At 37.6% G+C, this 18273-nt stretch overlaps 4 protein-coding genes across 7 annotated transcripts; 2 read left to right on the top strand and 2 right to left on the bottom strand.

Annotated features, from left to right (window-relative positions):
- The first annotated feature begins 8 nt into the window (after positions 1 to 8).
- On the top strand, positions 9 to 1761 carry LOC125052765 (out at first protein). 2 transcript variants are annotated; one of them, XM_047653783.1, is made up of 6 exons: positions 9 to 248; positions 325 to 438; positions 518 to 652; positions 823 to 1003; positions 1096 to 1238; positions 1444 to 1761. In XM_047653783.1, exons 1-6 carry the CDS (start codon positions 165 to 167, stop codon positions 1594 to 1596), a joined length of 810 nt encoding a protein of 269 aa, XP_047509739.1. In that variant the 5' UTR covers positions 9 to 164; the 3' UTR covers positions 1597 to 1761. The 2 variants fall into 2 exon arrangements, with proteins under 2 accessions (XP_047509739.1, XP_047509740.1); XM_047653784.1 differs by having other exon boundaries at positions 29 to 118.
- A 193-nt stretch (positions 1762 to 1954) lies between these two features.
- Positions 1955 to 2496, bottom strand: LOC125052767 (28S ribosomal protein S21, mitochondrial). Its single transcript, XM_047653786.1, has 2 exons — positions 2210 to 2496; positions 1955 to 2141 (listed from the first exon to the last, which is right to left on the bottom strand). The coding sequence occupies exons 1-2, from the start codon at positions 2381 to 2383 to the stop codon at positions 2025 to 2027; spliced, it is 291 nt and encodes a 96-aa protein (XP_047509742.1). The 5' UTR covers positions 2384 to 2496; the 3' UTR covers positions 1955 to 2024.
- Positions 2494 to 15639, top strand: LOC125052762 (WD repeat-containing protein on Y chromosome). 3 transcript variants are annotated; one of them, XM_047653777.1, is made up of 17 exons: positions 2494 to 3415; positions 3486 to 3789; positions 3900 to 4057; positions 4124 to 4300; positions 4663 to 4842; positions 6467 to 6700; positions 7934 to 8186; positions 8593 to 8729; positions 8892 to 8980; positions 9462 to 9656; positions 10355 to 10477; positions 11254 to 11420; positions 11968 to 12179; positions 12955 to 13136; positions 13913 to 14054; positions 14176 to 14373; positions 14803 to 15639. In XM_047653777.1, the coding sequence occupies exons 1-17, from the start codon at positions 3158 to 3160 to the stop codon at positions 14941 to 14943; spliced, it is 3150 nt and encodes a 1049-aa protein (XP_047509733.1). In that variant the 5' UTR covers positions 2494 to 3157; the 3' UTR covers positions 14944 to 15639. The 3 variants fall into 3 exon arrangements, with proteins under 3 accessions (XP_047509733.1, XP_047509734.1, XP_047509735.1); XM_047653778.1 differs by lacking the exon at positions 6467 to 6700; XM_047653779.1 differs by lacking the exon at positions 3486 to 3789 and having other exon boundaries at positions 3314 to 3415.
- On the bottom strand, positions 15613 to 17233 carry LOC125052764. The gene is made up of 2 exons (XM_047653782.1): positions 17054 to 17233; positions 15613 to 16973 (listed from the first exon to the last, which is right to left on the bottom strand). Exons 1-2 carry the CDS (start codon positions 17160 to 17162, stop codon positions 15745 to 15747), a joined length of 1338 nt encoding a protein of 445 aa, XP_047509738.1. The 5' UTR covers positions 17163 to 17233; the 3' UTR covers positions 15613 to 15744.
- Between the last annotated feature and the right edge of the window lie 1040 nt (positions 17234 to 18273).

Here is an 18273-nt window from a genome sequence, read left to right as displayed (position 1 = left end):
TAGTTTTCACACTCACAGTCAATATGTCAAATGGCCAATGACTCCCGTTTTACTTTAAATTATTTTGTTATTATTTTCATTTCATATGCAAAGTGGAACGTATTTTTATGTTAGACCGGTAAATAGCAGAATTTTAATGTTTAGTTCACTCTTAGATCATTAAAATGCGTGATATCGTTTCATTAATTATTTTGATAATTTTAATAAAACCATCGAATTTACAATTACTGATAAACGTTAGAAATCAGGTAAATTTCACCAATAGTTTTAATATTACAAGTGAAAGTATGTTTTTAAATTCTATCAGTATATTGTCATTTTCAGGGAGGTGATGTTTTGCAAGAAAATATTACTGCAAATGTATCTGAAGATACAGTAACCCTCGATTTTCTACGTTTGGATGGTACTTACGTATCACAATTAGTCGACTTTACAAATGTAAGTAAAATATAACTTAAACATAATATATATTATGCTTAACATATTGGGTACTTAATGTTTTTATTCTGTATTTAAGGAAGTTGAGGCAATGAAAGTTATAATCCCGGCTGAAGAAGAGCTTGGACAGTCAGGTTACCAAACTTTATGCTTTCTTACACATGCTGCTCAGGCAGACTTCATTGCACCAGATGCTATGGCAAAACTACGACAGGTATAGACTCAATAAACTATGTTGAAATAAGTGTTTAGTACTTTGATAGCTTTAGATAATTACCTAAAAACTTTCTATATTTATATCATAGTCAATGCATTAATGCTATAAAGTTGAATTGATAACTTGTAGTTTATTAAATGAGATTTTTAAGAACATATATTTACTAGAAAAATGCTGGGACTGTACGGGTTGCTGAGGAGGATAAAGGCTGGAGACAAACTACAGCAACTGCCTGGGCTAGTAGAGTGACACGATTACTATCACCAGCTGCTGCTAGGCACTGTGCATCTGCCAAGGATCATGTGTACTTGCGAGCTGCAGATTTGACGAGATGGGCTCCTAGACCAGGTTAATGTATTTCTTATTGTTTTCAAATCATTGTTGAAGTGACTTGAGGTTTTTAATTGAAATAACAATACATGTTATCTTAACCCCGACAGGAATGGAGCATTCATCATATGCCTCAGAAATAAGTCCATTCCCAGAACATGCTTTGGCATCTGACACTTCTGATGGTTCACCATTTGTGCCTGCTTGTGTAGCTGAGACAGACTCTGCTAACGAGTGTATTTGTCACTTTGAGGTAACTTATTATAACTTCATTTTGTCTATTGATTAAAAATTTATATCTTAACTTACAAATGCCTATAATTATTGGGAAAAGGTTAAAATAGATCAGTTATATTTCTCTATTATATTATTAACAAACTTTTGAATGATGGAAGTTCTTTTAAACATCGAAATTTTTATTACCTTATGGTTCTTTTTTAACTAATGAACTTTTACAGGTTTGTGTAAATTGGTATCCTTGTGGACTAAAATACTGCAAAGGTAAACCACAAGGTGGATTGAGCTATAGGTGTGGCATCAAGACATGTCATCGCTGCTATCGGTATCATTTCTATGTGCGGCGCCGAGACACATGCCTCACATATATGTGACACCAGGCTCAAGTCATACTCCATTGGCTATATGGTGCTCCCCAAATTCTTGCTCTAGTCACAACAGCTTCCATATTTTTCAGAATTTTATGACTATAAGACAATACTTTTGTAAATATTTTGCTAGAGGCTGTATTTAAGTATAAATGTTACTATTTAATTGTTTTGCAGTGTCTTACTTACAGTTATAATTTCCTTAAATTTCTTTCCCACACAATAGAAAAATGTAATGTGTCCTTATGTGTCATGCACAATAATTATGTTTTGTTGGTTGTAATTATTAACTTTATACTCATATACAACTCCTTTTGAGAATGATATTCATTTAAAGGATAGGTAACAAATATTAATGATGAGGTAAAACTAGTTATTCTATTTTAATTTTAAATATACACACTACATACATTGTTGAATAAATTTAGCTACTATCAATGGCAACCAGGGAAGGGCTCGTGTCTGTTCTTGCGCAGAACAAACTGGATCTTTCTTTCCATATCTTCATTGTATATGGCTTTACATTTTTCGTGGTTAACTCGTCGACGAGTCTGTAAATAAATAGATTTTTGTAGAGGACAAATACTTTTGATTTATAAAAATAAAGACTCAAACTAACCTGGAACGGCTTCTCATAATGTCGAGTTAGTCTAAATTGTTCTAAAATCCCTTCTTTCCCAAGAATTCTGTTAAGAAGTCTGCAAGCATCGTCCACGTTATTGTTTTTTACAAACACTGTACGGGCGATGAACGATGGATGTCGATTACCTAATAATCTAAGAGTCAAAAACATAGTTCTTAAATTGTTCGTTATGCGCTTTTATACTTCAAACTAATTAATTAATCGGCAATCACTAAATACGCGAATTGATTGTTTTGACTTGGTTATATTTGTAATGTAAATTGTCAATTGTCATTTTGAAATAGCACAGACTAAGATTACAGAATATTAATATTAGATAATAACTTGGAATACAGGCTTTTGTGTTGCCATATAATTCTAGAAATGCACCAATTTTTTTTACTTGTTTGAATCAAAATTTAAAAGGTTCAAAGGTAAGTTTAAAAATAATTGATTTGATTATGTATATGTATGCCTACCTGCGTGGTGTTTGGTCGGTGCTACCACTGACATATTTCCACTATGTTTTAGGAAAAATTTCCTTTTTTAATCAAAGCTTTTTATACGTATTTTTACATAATTTGTTAAGCTAATTTAAAGTCTGAAATATTGTGTAAAAATCACAATACTATTAAAATGTTAATGTACTTTGAACCTATTTGTAAATATTTTGATCTCTTAAGTTTTATCAAGCAGTCACACAGATTGTGTTAGAAAATAGTTCTTATTCTCAGGACTGAAGACCTCAAAGAGATGGTACATATTGATGCAGAGTATATTTAAGAAATACTATATTAAGCTTATTGTCATATAAAATCTCTTTGAATTGACGTATCACAAATATTTAAACGTTCGATCATTAGATTGAGTTTATTATATTTTTTTACTTGAATAATAGCTGTTGTCTGTAATTCTTTTTGTAGAAATAATAACTTAAGACAAAAAATGGCGAACGACGTGGATGTAAAATCAATAATGTCGATATCATCCAAATCGGAGGGTAGCACTGCACCTATTACTCGAACTAAGTTGAAGAATGCTCCACTTCACGAAAGATGTGCTATACCTGATATGGTGAAGATTAAGGAACTGTTTCAAGCAGCGTATAGAAACAAAATGTTGCCCAATGAATTTAGAAACCTACTACGGACGCTTCTAAACGTCGAGTACGACGATGATGAATTCAAAATACTATTTCTAAAAGTAAGAATGATTTGTTATAGAATACACTTCGTGCCTTTTCGATTCATATATTATGTTGTGTTAACTTCAGATAAATACTTCACGAGAGGGTGAAATAGATTGGGATGAGCTGGTGTCGCATTTACTTCTGGGCTACTTCCTCAACGATCCGGAGAATGAGCGGGCTTCTCTGCAGTTACCCATAATGGGACTACCCACCGTGATGCGTTCGCAACATCGTCATCCCATTTCTCGCATATGCTTCTGCCCGGATGTTGCCAAGGACCGTAGCACAAACAACCTGACTGGGAACTATATTACAGCGAGTCGCGATGGCATGATTAACTGGTGGTCGCTTGACATGACACTTTTACGCACGGCTTTCTCATCAAGTCGTTAGTTCAACTTAATTTCTATATTCTAGAGCGTTTGTAGTCTACAGTAATCCGTATTAGGCTAATAATTATATTAATTAAATTATTGTGATAAAGTTTGCATATCGCAGCTCATCTGAAAGTCCGCACTACTTGGGTTACGGACATGGTATGCATGCCTGATGTAAACATAATAGTCACGAGTTCTACGGAGAGGGATTTACGCTTTTACGATTGTACAGCCAAAACCTTCACATTGAAGATTGTCATCACGAGTTGGGAATATATGGTAGGTATGCTACAAGAAGAAATAGGTTTTGTTTATCGCCAATGTTAGAATATTGATGGATTTCAGATTTGTACAATGTATTACCATTTTCACCAAGACATAAGTGAGAAATGCACGTTGATTTGCGGTGACGTAGGCGGCAACGTCCGTGTACTGCAATTCTCACCCGTGGATCGTGGGCCTTTCCGCAACCAAGCTGGTAGAGCACTTGTGCAGTTGCGACACATCGACTTGCAACGGCGGGTACATATCTGCTACCATTTGCTTCTAAATCCTTTTTGAATCTTAACATTAGGCTATAAACTATCCAAGATATAGATGACTGATCTGTATGTTATAATTATTTAATATCTAATAACTGCCTCGTTTGTACAGTAATTAACGTGTTCGACTGTGTTCGAGAAGGTCTCTAAGGTCCCCCCAGTCTTTGTAAAGAGTAATGGATTAGTATCTTCTCCGTGTATAAGCAGTCTCTATAGAGATTAGTTGCCAGTTGGCATCGTGAAATAAAAAACAAGCAGTTGGTATACTGATAAACCATTATTCCCTAAATTTAAATCGTATACAATCGTACTTGCATGATTGTATTCATAAAAGTTTTGCAGCCCCATCTGCTGGCAGAGATGAAGCTGACAGAGTTACGTGGAGTTCACAGTGAATGGGTACGACAAGTATCGTACTACGCTTCTCTGCATTGCATAGTATCATGCGCCACGTGCCCAGACTCACTGCTTATGTGCGACCTCGCCGGATCCAAGACGCATAATATGTTCCGTCTCGACAAAGTTAATAATTATCTCAATTTTATTTTAATAAACAGATTAGTTAAATATAAAATAAATATAGTTTAAAAAAAACGGGTTGCTCGATAGAGGAAAAATATGGCACAGAGCGCGACACGCTTTTTCACAATAATACCAGTATTTTTTGTTCATACCATTTTCAGCCTAAATTAGGAATTATTTTTAACTTTTTAGTTTGATATGCTTTAAAAGCGTGTTTTTTAGTTTTTTTAAACTATATTTATTTTCCACTTTTTAGTCCTAGCAGCAATACGTGTTGTCTCAATTTAATCGTATTGCTTTGTGGACTTAAAAAAAATTTCATTGTTTTTTCGAGATAAACCTATGAAATTATTGTATTGTCGCTGATTCTTTATAAGTGTACAAAGTTTGAATTAAATCTGTCCGTTTAATGTGGGTCAAAATGGAGTCGGTTACATACATACATACATACAGGTGAAGCTAATATAAAGCGTGTAATTAAACTAATTTTGTTGAAAACTCGATTTCAACCCTATTTCAAAATTTTAACACTATATTTTCTTATTGAAGTTATACTTCTTTTGGCGCGATAGGGAAAAATGACGAGAGTAAATTTTTACGATGCGCGTGCACACCATTACAAAAAAATGTGCGTGTACTAGTGTACACACGTTAAAGTGAAACTTCTTTATGACCTTATTTTTCGAAAAATTATCTATATGCAACTTTACAGAAATTGGTTAAATAAAGTTAAATTAGATAAAGTTTAACAAAAGGCTTTTAATATCACAGACTTGAATACAAATAATACAATTATTTCATTTTACCTTATTACCACTAAGATTATTACAGAATTTCATAAATTGTAATAGAATTTTTAGTATCATTGTTATCGTTATTAAACATTTTTGTTATTAATGGTTTAGAATCTCTTTGAATCAACCCTGGTAGGGTACAAGAAAAAGACGCGCGTAACGGTCAAATGTGACGCGTAACCGGAACATGTGACGCGTAACCGGAACATGTGACGCGTAACCGAAAAACGTGACGCGTACGGCGTAACGAAAAAATGTTACACTAAATTTTTTCCAACCTCGATAAAGAAGTTTCACTTCAAAAACCGACACCCTGAAGTTAGCTATAGTCAACATTTTAGTTTTTTCAATTGTTAATGTCGTTTTTCACAAAACTTTCAAAACTTTTGAAAAGATTTTTATCTTGTTATGCCAAAGAAGTATAACTTCTAACGCGTGTACATAAGTACGCCCACGTTTTTTTATATACCAGATAGGGTTTATTATGAACACCACTTTTATTGCCGACTCATTGGTCTAGTGGTTAGTACCCCTGACTGCGAATCCATGGGTCCCGGGTTCGATCCCCGGCTGAGGCGAACATCGATGTGATGAGCATTTGGTGTTGTTCTTAGGTCTTGGGTGTTTAATTATGTATTTATATGTATATCTATCTATAATATGTATGTATATCCGTTGCCTAGTACCCATAACACAAGCTTCACCAGCTTAAAATAAAAAAAATAAATAAATTGCAGTTCTTTTCATAACTTTTTTCTAAGTTCAACTAATTGTTTATTTAAAATGTGCTTAAAAGAAATGGGTCTATTCTGAGATTACAATATTGTCAGGGTATTCAATGCTTCGCATTCGATGAAGAAGCACATGTTCTAGTGACGGGAGGGCCAGACTGCTCGGTGCGTGTTTGGAACCCTTTCGTGCCCAGTAAGGCCAGCGCAGCCTTGCACGGCCATCACGCGGGTATTGTCGCACTCGTGTTGCAGAACCGTGCCAGCATCGTATATTCTTTATCGCGTGACCGAGTGATCAAGGTCTGGGATGTCCAGGGTCAGAATTGCGTACAGGTAAAAAATAAAAATCGTTAAGTGTAAACATAATTTAAGAAACGGTTTCACCGACGATAGACCGACGATTCACAGACGATACTCGTGGACGGGTGCTACTTGTGGTGACTGGTCGGACTTGAATTCGTGTATGCGGTAAAGGCCGATTTACATTATCTTAGTGTTTAGGAGAGTGCTTTAGGATAGTACTTTAGTTGAAACATGTAAACGCTACTTGCTTTAGTACGGTTCTACTTGACTTTCAAGTTGAATCAAAATATAATCGCTTTTTATTTTTGTTTCAAGTGATACCCCTCCCGCGCCCGCGCTTCCCCCGAGATCTTCCCTCGTTGTGTGTAAACACGTAATTTAGTAAAATTTTTAGGAGCGTGCACAAGTGCCGTGAAAAGCGTGCGTGTTTTTTGATTTTTAAAAATGGCTAAATGGTCGGAAGATACAACTATCAAATTTGTGTCTGAATATGTTGTTCACGAATGTTTGTGGAACGTTAAAAACAATTTATACAAGAACAAACAAGCTAGGCATTCGGCATACACTTCCTTAAAAGAAGCTATTTTATTTACTATTTATATTTAGTTTATTTATTTCGAATAAAATCTCGTCTTCTATTTGTTCTATAACTACAGTTAGTATTTTGCGTAGAATAGAGCGTATTTGCCGACGTCGTTGCGCGTTCATTGTGGCGCTGTAATCATACTCTACTGGAAGAAATGTAAACGTTCACTCGCAACGCACTATAGCACTAAAGAACTTGCCTTTCAAGTTGTACTAAAATACTCTCCTAAACACTAAGATAATGTAAATCGGCCCTAATGTTAGTTATTTCGATTTATTTTTGCGCGTTGTTCCCCACGAGAATGTAAGTGCGTGCTCCTATATCACCATGCCTCCTGCTGATAGAGGACAGATTTTTGTTTTTAATTTATTTTATATTATTATTAAGTTGGTTGCAGCTCCTTACAAACATTGTGTAAAACAAAAAACTTGGCGATTAAAAAGAGTGGCGGAGAGTTTATTGCCAGTTCTTCTCTTTCGTTCTACGCCCTTGATTTAGGAATTAGCAGTAAATGTAAAATTAGAAGCATTTAGTGTATATTTCTTTTTTGATGTTCATAAGTGTACATTGTGTTACCTATATAAATAAATGAGTGTGATTTGATACGACTAAAAAGCAAATTGAAATGGTGTAGTATTTAAGTTTCTTGTACCAAATTAATCTTAATGTTGTCACAGACGTACATCGACATTCCGGCTCAGGTGGGAGAGCGCACGCCCATCTCATGCGTTTATAACAGCGCAACACGCGAGTTGATTCTAGCTGCCATCAAAATAGCCGTATTGGTGCTGGACGAACAGATCAATCCGCACCACACTGACGGGTTCACACACTCTCGAGCTGTAGCACGCATTCTCTACAACCCACTCTTTAAGGTCATCATTACCTGTGGTATGGACAGCATCATCATCAACTGGGATCCTCTCACTGGTTAGGCTTATCTTTTGGATTGCGTTTGCTTTCGTAGAGCCTTCGGAACAATCGGTTAACAATTTGACAATTTATATTGTAATTTGACGGTTTCACTTCGATAGATTACCATCTACCGAATAATAAGACGTTAAATTGTAAGCAGTACGTGAGTTGACAATCTTTCGACAGTTTACAATCTCGCGAGATAGATTACAATCTAACGGTGCTTACAATTTTACGGTGACATATACTTTACATGATTCATGCGCTATTTTCAAATTAATTTCTGTAAAATGTTTTCACAAATTATATTTACTGTAATTTTCATTATTATTTCTGTATTTATCATATTGTTTACATGTTAAATAGAAGATGAATGAACTTATAAACGTGAGTCGAAGTAGCTTGAATAAGAAGTGTGTAGGTAAACGCAACGTGCTCATCCGAGAGGCGCATACACGACTTCTGCACGGTGAGTTGATCCCGGTTGAGATCACGGCAGCCTGCTTCGATCCCGGTGACCAGTTGCTGCTCACCGGTGCAAGGAATGGGACGCTTAAGGTGGGTTGAGTTTACATTTCTTTACAGAAGACGCGTAAACTGTTGCTTTGGTTTTAATTGTACTATCAAACAATAGTTTTTGGATAGATTGATTGAGTTTTACACGCGGTTTGTTTTGATATGTATAGTAAGTAAATAAATATAAGTAAAGTGGTGTTGCAGGTGTGGAACTTCAATACGGGAGTGTGTTTGAAGGAGATGACGATAGAGCACATGTGTGAAGTGACCAACTGTTTCTGGGTGGAAGGACGGTGTGTGTTTGCACACATTTATTTACACTTATATACCTTAAACATACATTACATAAATTGTTAGCCTTATGGCTACCAAGTGATTTTTTCCCGGCAGTCCTAGTATAGAAAAATAATAAAAAAAATACCTACTGAGGGTAAACCCAAGTAGGTATTTCTTTTATTATAGAATTTTTAAGTACAAGAAGTGCCAAACTAAATTACCAAAAAAACCATAAACGTACATATAACACCAGAATTGTCCAATACTAAAGTCTAAAAAAATTAATAAGAATAAAAAAGTTAAAGCTAATCTTAGGGTGAATTATATTATATAAGTAGCTTATTACGAGGTAGAATAAAAATTCTCAAAAAGAAGATTCTTAAATGAATTTAAAGTCTGAGCTTGTTGGATTTCAACACTTTTTGAGTAGGAGTTTTATATTAGATCACATATACACAGTCAAGTTGAATCGTTTTAAGAGCTATGGATTCTCGGTAGAATCCTGGCTGTGGGTTGGAATCGGCACGTAACAGAATTCGAGGAAGGTGGGACCCAGCGTACAGGAAAGTCGTGGGAGACGCGGCACACTGATGACGTGCTAGCTGCTGCCGCGCGATCTCCTATGACCCTCGCTACTTCGTCATACAATTCAGAGCTGATATTCTGGAAATTGGAGACTGGACAACCGTATCGGTAATAAAAATATCTTTAATATATATAAATTACGTGTCACGTTGTTTGTCCGCGATGGACTCCTAAACTACCGAACCGATCTCAATCAAATTTGCACACCGTGTGCAGTTTGAACTAACCTAAAAGAAAGGATAGCTTACATCTTAATTTATACCCGTAATATTATTTTATTGCAAATTATTTCTTTATTATTTAACAGTCACAATTCTAACAGATGGCGCTGTGTTGAAAGTACCAACGTTTCACATAAGCTACAATTTAATGGCATAACCACCGTGGTGGTCCCCATGACTGGTGTACTCCTACCGTTTCCCTTTAATAGTTTACTACTATGTAATATAACAAAAACTTTAGCCACCGCAAAGCTTGGCCGAGTGTGCTAGTCCAATAATGAAAATATGTTGTACTTTAAACCAGAAAATGATATTAACAAGCGATAAAGAATTATACTTTAACAGTGTAGCTGAAAACCTTAACCACTATAGGACATGGGGAATGAGACAGATTCATCCATCGCCCTTGGGAAGTTATATATGCAAGTAGGTGAAGCCTTCTAGTAAGCTGAAACAATTATTGTTTCGTCGGCGAATTGTAGGAGCGTGTCACCTTTTCAAACACCGAACAAAAAGGATTTTTTTTAATTTCTGCCAAGAAAAAGATCTCTTGTATGTAAGAAATTAATTTGGACTATATTGTAGGAGATTTTCATGCACGGAACCGATGCTGCGTATCAAGATGCAGTATAGCAAACGTGCTGCCTCCCCTCACGCCGCTGCAGGGTCATCTGCGCATCGTGGCTCTTCTATACTACGACGACCTAGGTTTATATACGTTATCTAATAACACGAACACCTATCACCGACCTATCATTGTGCAAGCCGGTACTAAAGCATGCATTTGACAAATTATTCAACATCTTGGTTTTATCTAAGGGCTATAAATCTTACACGATAAATCTATCATCCAAGAATTTTGTTCCTAATGTAAACTTATACAATTCTACGAGACCTACTCATAAATGCGAAAGTCCTTTGGAGTTGTTGTAATTTTCATTTCAGTTTTGAATGCTATTAGAATCGTCCTTATTTATTTAAAATACAGCATTGACAGAGAAATCATAAATATTTTTTTTTTAAAGAAGAATAGAGCAGTTGTAACCATCTAGACCAGTGTTTTCCAAATTGGGGCCGACTCTCCACAGGGGGGCAATTTGATTGTCAAAACATATAATGAAAAAATTTGGAATTTGAATTTTACCTAAACCTATCAATTAAGTTTCCTAAAACAATTCAAATTCAAATATGTATGGCACAAAAAAGGTTGGGAACAACTGATCTTGCTAGCTTCGAGTTTAAATAGTAAATTTAGCTAGCTTCGAGTTAAAATAGAAAATTTAGCTACCTTCGAGTTTAAATAGTAAATTTAGCTAGCTTCGAGTTAAAATAGAAAATTTAGCTACCTTCGAGTTTAAATAGTAAATTTAGCTAGCTTCGAGTTTAAATAGAAAATTTAGCTACCTTCGAGTTTAAATAGTAAATTTAGCTAGCTTCGAGTTTAAAGTAAATTTATCTTGAATATTTTAAAATTGTATGTGAAGCATGGGTGGTGCGCGTGATTCGGTAATCGATGCGGCGTCTGCGATGGAGAAGGCCCGCGCTCGACGCGTTTCTGCGGTGAGCTTACCGGCCCGTGCGCAAGTGATGCGACAACTCGCCGTACACGCTATGGTCTTCCTGCAGAGACGCCCCGTGCACATGCACGTTGGTTAGCCTCACAATATAAATCTTAAGTTATTTTACACAGATTACAAGAAAGAAAATTAACTTACTCAAAAATTTAAAAATAAAACTAGCTGACCCGGCAAACGTTGTTTTGCCATGTATTTCTAGGAAACATTTTTTTAGTCCAATAAAAATAACTGTATCTACAATAATGAATGATCGTAGAAGGGTGAAAATTTAGAGTTGTATGTATTTTTTAATGGCACATTATAAAAAAAAAATTTCGTCCAAAAAATAAAAATAAAATGTTAGGGGTTATCCTTATCACTTAAGGGTATGAAAAATACATAGTAGCCGATTCTCAGACCTACTGAATATGCATATAAAATTTGATAAAAATCGGTCAAGCCGGTTCGGAGGAGTATGGTAACTAACATTGTAACACGAGAATTTTATATATTGGATTTGATATTAGTTTATACGATTTTAGAATTGTTTATAAACTTGAACAAGCGTTTTGTCTAATGCAAAAGAGAAAAATTTTGATGATAATTTATTTTATGCTATGTAAAGATAAAACTTGTTACCAGCGACTCTGATGCTGTCGCTGGAAAACGGGCAAGTGCAATGCTGGTCGGAGCATCCAGCTGGTGGGATCCAGGGTGCGTTTCAGGGCATTCACACTGCCGGTGACTACGTGTCTGCCTTTACGACTGATGTCGACAATAACTATCTATTCACCGGCACCACTGTTGGCTATATCAAAGTGTGGCTCATGACTAACTACCTCACCCATGAAAAGGTAATAAGTAGTATCCTTAGCGCAACTATTCTATAGTTTTGTCTAGTAATACGTCACTACGAAAATAGTAGGTTTTGTCAGACCGAACGCATAGTTAAATTTGTGTAATGTACTACTAATTCGAATGATGCATGATTTCCAAGTTAAGTTTTCCATACAACGATACTATCATTGCTATTCTTTCACCTTGATTATTCAATTTCAGATTTTATTTGTCCTAAAGCTACGGTTTCCTAGAAAAGCGGTGCCGTAATGTAACGTTGGGTGACGTCACCCATACGTCTATAAATAACATCGGAGTAGGTTTTCTAGAGAACGTTGTAACCGTAACGTCAAATAGCGGTGTTGTCATTTGTCATGACGGCCGTCATAGCGGTGATAAGCATTAGTTCAACGTTTTCGCGTGTAGCGGTGCCCATATTTAATTAATACAATGAGTGGACGAGTGAAAATTATGTATTTTTGCATTATGTTAAAAAGTAAAGACGGCCATTATTAACAACCGTAAAATGACGGGCCGTTAGTTAACGGAACCGCTTTTCTAGGAAACCTAAGCTTTAGAGTATATTTTTTGATAGATTGTCCATACATTTGCACTGTAGTATAGTTTACTATATTATTAAAACAATCCTGTACTGCCGCTTATTTTTAAATTAGTCAAGCTCATGTTTTTAGCACAAACATTTATTGCTTCTATAATATTAATGTTTATACTAAGAATGCTTTAAATAATTTAAAACAGACGTTGAACTATTATAACTGACTTTATTGACAGACGCACATCAGTATGCCAAAGTTGCGGCTGAAGTTTCCGTTCCTTTGGCGGGATCGCATCGAAGGACGCGCCAAGCGATGCGTCAGAGACCAACCGCTGCCTCTGCTACTCAACAGCTACAAGGCGCACCTGCGCTGCGTCACTAGTCTCGCCTACGTTGACCATTTGGAGTTACTCTTCAGGTATAGGGGAGCGTTCAAGTATTACGTCACGCAATTTTTGGAGATTATTGACCCCCCCATGTAACGCGCCGTAACGTTTTTCTTTACCCAATAGTAAAACGTTACGTGACCACCCAGTGACTCTTTATACCTAACATATTATACCATTATGTGGTGTAAAGTACTGGAAAGTCGAAAATTTTAATTAACAATAACGCGTAATTCAATGCCTGTCCCGCATCGTAACGTTTACAAAAGGACCCCCCCCCCCCAAATTCGTTACGTAATACTTGAACGCCCCCTAACCGACATTTAATCGAGCTAAACATGTACAAAACTAGCTGCTACCCTTTCCGCAAATTGAATCTGTAATTCTCAAAGTGAGAGTGCAATAATTTAATTCAGTTTTTTTTTTAATTTGCGATTAATGATCATCATCATCTTCAGCCTCTTTTTTTGGTCTATATCTGAACGTAGGACTCCTCCACTTTCTTCCAGTACGGCTTGCACTGGCCTCTCTGCTTCCATTGGGGGGCAACCTCCTTGACGATGTCCTCAGTCCAATTAGCCGGTGGGCGGCCGCGCGGTCTTATTTTCTGACGAGGTCTCCATTCAAAGGGGCGGGTCCATCGGTTCTTGTCCATGCGCGCTATGTGACCGTGGCGATAAATAATAATAATTATTTAGTTGTTAAAAATAATCACATACACAATATTGCCTGCAGTATCCCGATCATCAGTAATGCCGTCGATTTAACAAATACAGCCTTCTCTTCTAATAGTAATTATTTTTTGCAGTGGTTCGTCAGACTACAGCGTTCGCGCATGGCGGCTGTCAGGTGAATACGTTGGCACGTTGGGGAGCTTCGTGCCGTGGTCGCTCACGGACACGCGCTTCCCTCCAGATGTTCAAAAGGTCGCCAGCTTCACTACTTTCAAGGTAACATCATCACTGTGCTGTGTTTATATTTACCTACTTTAATAAAGAGATTCGACGAAATAGCACAAACAACTATTTCTTTCCAATGCCTTTTGTATGGTCCTAATGCTCTTTTTGACAGGTGTGGCGAGGAGGATGGGTGTCTCGCTACGTGCCAGGGCAGGTGGAGATAGACAAGCTTCGCGATATCACGGAACTGGAGCTGCGCACGCGCACTTTCGGTGAACCTCCACCGCCGCCGTTGCTGGGAGATTACTTCGCGCTGCCCAAGCGTCCCGATGCACACCAGACTATTCGTCTCGACGATTCACTGCAAACGGTAGCTATTATTATTTTTGTACAAGCCCAGGCTGTACTTAGGGATAGTTCAAGTATTACGTCACGCAATTTTTGGAGATTATAGACCCCGTATCGCCCGTGTAACGCGCCGTAACGTTTTTCTGTACCCGAGTACAAGTACTGTAACCAAGTATAGTAAAACGTTTCGTGACCACCTAGTGCCTCTTTCTACTTAAAAGTTACCATTATGTGGTGTAAAGTACTGGAAAGTCGAATAATATTAACAATAACGCGTAATTCAATCCCCGCCCGGCATCGTAACGTTTTGCAAAAGGTTCCCCCTCCAAAATTCCTTACGTAATACTTGGACGCTCCCTTATCTTTGTGACTCTGATTTATTTTTAAGTATACAATCTTATTAGTAATGGAGTTTCCGTGATCAGAAAATATATAGATGTTGTTTGTACAGATTCCGCTATACGCGCACCTACGCATGGCATCGACCCAACCCGTTAGGCGGCCTCCAACCCCAGAACTTGTGCGAGCCACGCGATTAAAGCGAGCCCCTGCCCGACGCCCACACTTCGAACCACCCGCTCCTCCACAGTAGACTACTTATTAGTGCTCGTTCAGACACAGCGGGAACCGCGCGATTGTCAGATCGTGCGGTTGGAACCGCAAAAATGGCGACTGTTCAAACAGTGGCGGTTAGTTAGCGATCAGTTTCAAGATGGAAGTCGAAGAGTAACTAACGTGTCAGTGGTTGATACAGAAAATAAAGAAAACGCAGATTCAGAGAGGATCTTAAGAGGATAGTAACACTATATCCCAATTTAAGAATGTTTGAGCGAAATTTTTTTGACTATTTGAGAATGTCAATAAAATCTTTTGATGAACTCATTGAACAAATCAGGTAAGATATTTCAAGCTCTGAAACACATATGAGGGCAAGCGTGTTACCAGAAGAAAAACTCTCCACTTCATCAATAAATAACTCACGGTGCTCTTGTTATGACGTGTTAATCGCGCGGTGCCCGCAATGCTAATGAACGCTGAGTAAGATCTTCATAGTAATAGAACCGCGAGGGAGTATCGCGATTCTATTTTCTGGCGGTTGGGTTGCGGAAACCGCGCGGGTATGTCTGAACGATTACTTAATAACTCATACAAATAAGACCCGCGCGATTTCCATGTGATTTTGAAATCGCGCGGTTCCCGCCGTGTCTGAACGAGCAATTAAACATATAAATGATAAATCTGTGTGTTATACTTTATTATGAACAATAAACGTTTAAAATTATCTATAGTAACAGTTTCATTTCCTACAAAACTAAATAATTAAAAGTAAACTATCTAAATACTTAACAATTATCTGAAATATCGTAAAACTATCTAAACTAGAACTTGTCGGTCATCGTTTGCGCGTGATCTTCCTGTCTGCCTTGCCGAGCCCAGCGAGCCCCACGCGGGCGACAGCGCGGAGCTGCAATTCTGCCAACTGCACTAGAGCGGGCGAGCTGGCGGGGAATGGGTTTCCCTCCAACGTTACGCGCACTAAACCCTCTTTAAGGTGGTCCTGGTAGCGCAAGACCTCTATTAACTTTAACACACTTATAACGCTTATGTTGTTATGGGAAATGTTTATGTAAGCAAGACTTGTGTTCCCGATGGAGTGCAACTGGCCATCTTGGTTTAGAGTTTCACTGAAGGGATTGTTGTTGGGGCCTATTGAGTTCAGGGTGGCTGCGGTGGCCTTCGAGATGATTTCGACCACGTTTGGCGCCTGATTAACCGCCAATGATACTGGTCCTGCAACTTTCTTGCGTCCCCCGCTGCGGTCGTCCAATACTTTTACGTTGTAAGTCGCGACCGCTTCTTGGTAGAATTTTGCGTACAAATTCCTATATAGCTTTAGGTATTCGAAATTATGTAAACGTTTATAGTGAATTTCATCTTGCGTCAGAGGAAACTGTATTAAACTATTAAAGATGGCAAGAGCACCGGTGTCTGTTACTTGGTTCTCAGCGAGATTAAGATACCGCAAATGACGGTTAGAGCGTAACATACTGGCGAGGGCTACAGCACCTCGGTCTTTGATTAAGTTGAAGGCCAATGACAGTAGTTGCAGTTGGCAGGGGGGCCTTCGATGCTTGAGGAAGACAGCTAAGGCCTCACAGTCTTCATCAGTTAAGTCGCAATCGTTTAGGCTTAGATTTTTTAAATAAGTTTGATGTTGAAGAACTGCGGCGCAGTTGCAGTGCGCTAGCGGGGATTTATCTAAGCAAAGTTCAGTTAATTGAGACTTGGATAATATACTTGAGAGCTCATAGATCGTTTTTTCACTGACAGGACACGATCGCAACGTAATTTTATAAATATGGGGATGGAATGGAATACACAGCTCGACAATTTTGAGAAAATATATTGGCAATATAGTGTTTATCAGTTCGAGCTCGATGACTCGCCCTTGTGTATTCAACACGACTGTCACAAAGACAGTATCTTTGTTGCCGCTGCTTCTAAAGTGTACAGGGGTTTCCTTCTTTTCCGAAGTTGATACTTGCGCTTGCGACCCTAAGTTTGCCGTTGACTTTTCTGCTTTTGTTTTCTTTGTCTTATCGCCCTGATTCACGTAATCCTCTGAAAGAAGTAGACGGAAAATTTTATATATAAACGCAATATCGGACTTATTCATGATAAAAATTTAAATAGCCGTTTACCTAGAATTCTAGTAGATACATCAACACTGAATGGCGCTTGGAGCTGATAACAAGCATAAGGTAAAAAGTTAACGAGATTGAGGGGAGTACATTGGTTATCCTCACTCATAACTTCAAAACTTAATTATTTTAATAAAATTATAAATATGTTTTAATAATCGGTACAAAAATCCGCAAAATATTGACAAATCAGTGTCATTATTAAAAACTTTAATTTATGTTAAGTCCAAAACCATAAAACATAGACGCAAAGAGAATATACATTGCGAGTCAGCGCCTGAAAACATCAAGCCCAATATCTGTTTTTGTAACTAATTGGAAGTGTAGTATTAGTGGCGGATTTACCAGCAGGCTGAGTAGGCTGGCTGGAGCAAATTTGGGATCCGATATTTTTTTTGCTACCTTTAAATATTAGAAATCAAACAGATTTTAACGTTTTCTGATGTTGTTATCACATTTCTTATAACCAATAGAAAAGTAGAAAATGGTGGATTGTTTACAAATTTCAATACATTACACAAAACTTTAAATATTTTTGTAAAAATACTTAGACGCGTTTCCGCAGCAAAAATCACTTGGAGGTGTTCCAATGAAGGTCCCCCGAGACTCCTACATAATTAGTATCATCAAAAAAGTGCGGTGACATTTAACACCCAACCCCCTCTCATTTATCATTGTACCTACATTCGGTGTAGCAAACTTCCATATTCTAAAGTAAGACAGATAGTTCACCGCCCCCACTGCAGTAATCCACCTCCAATTGCTGAAAATGTATTTCCCCCTATCTTCCTCTTCCCCCTATCAACTTATACATGACAGACCAGTAGTAACTGGTTGGAGGATTCGAACTGGGTGGTATAGATTCAAGATTCAAGATTCAAAGCCTTTATTTTTAACTAATACAAGAGAACAAAATATAAATGTATACAAAAAAAGAAAAAAGTTTAACAAGCACAGCTGTCCTCTTGTATAGCTTGCCTTTGTGGCACAAAGGCCCCAACTCCAACTGTTTCCATTCCTTCCTATCCCTGGCAAGTCTTTGCCACAGAGGACCAGTGGCTTTTTTTAAGTCGTTAGCCCACCGGGCACATGGTCTTCCTCTCTTTCGCTTGGTGTTGTAGCGAGGTGTCCATTGGGTGACTTTTTTCGACCATTTTGCTCTCTGGCCTCTGAGCAGGTGTCCTGTCCATCTCCATTTAAGCCTTTTGGCTCTGGTCATT

The sequence above is a fragment of the Pieris napi genome, chromosome 9, assembly GCF_905475465.1.
Source record: "Pieris napi chromosome 9, ilPieNapi1.2, whole genome shotgun sequence".
NCBI lineage: Eukaryota > Metazoa > Arthropoda > Insecta > Lepidoptera > Pieridae > Pieris > Pieris napi.
Note: the sequence above shows the minus strand (reverse complement) of the source record. Positions and strands in the feature narration are given on the sequence as shown.

Bases quoted from the DNA above. Each gene is read 5' to 3' on its own strand.
- LOC125052767 (XM_047653786.1), bottom strand. From the start codon at position 2,383: ATGTTTTTGACTCTTAGATTATTAGGTAATCGACATCCATCGTTCATC. The intron at 2,142-2,209 runs GTTAGTTTGAGT...ATTTATTTACAG, and splicing joins ATTATGAGAAGCCGTTCCAG to ACTCGTCGACGAGTTAACCA.
- LOC125052765 (XM_047653783.1), top strand. From the start codon at position 165: ATGCGTGATATCGTTTCATTAATTATTTTGATAATTTTAATAAAACCA. The intron at 439-517 runs GTAAGTAAAATA...TCTGTATTTAAG, and splicing joins AATTAGTCGACTTTACAAAT to GAAGTTGAGGCAATGAAAGT. The intron at 1,004-1,095 runs GTTAATGTATTT...TAACCCCGACAG, and splicing joins GAGATGGGCTCCTAGACCAG to GAATGGAGCATTCATCATAT.
- LOC125052762 (XM_047653777.1), top strand. From the start codon at position 3,158: ATGGCGAACGACGTGGATGTAAAATCAATAATGTCGATATCATCCAAA. The intron at 4,301-4,662 runs GTACATATCTGC...AAAGTTTTGCAG, and splicing joins ACATCGACTTGCAACGGCGG to CCCCATCTGCTGGCAGAGAT. The intron at 10,478-11,253 runs GTTTATATACGT...TTGTATGTGAAG, and splicing joins TCTATACTACGACGACCTAG to CATGGGTGGTGCGCGTGATT.
- LOC125052764 (XM_047653782.1), bottom strand. From the start codon at position 17,162: ATGAGTGAGGATAACCAATGTACTCCCCTCAATCTCGTTAACTTTTTA. The intron at 16,974-17,053 runs GTAAACGGCTAT...TACTTCTTTCAG, and splicing joins TGTATCTACTAGAATTCTAG to AGGATTACGTGAATCAGGGC.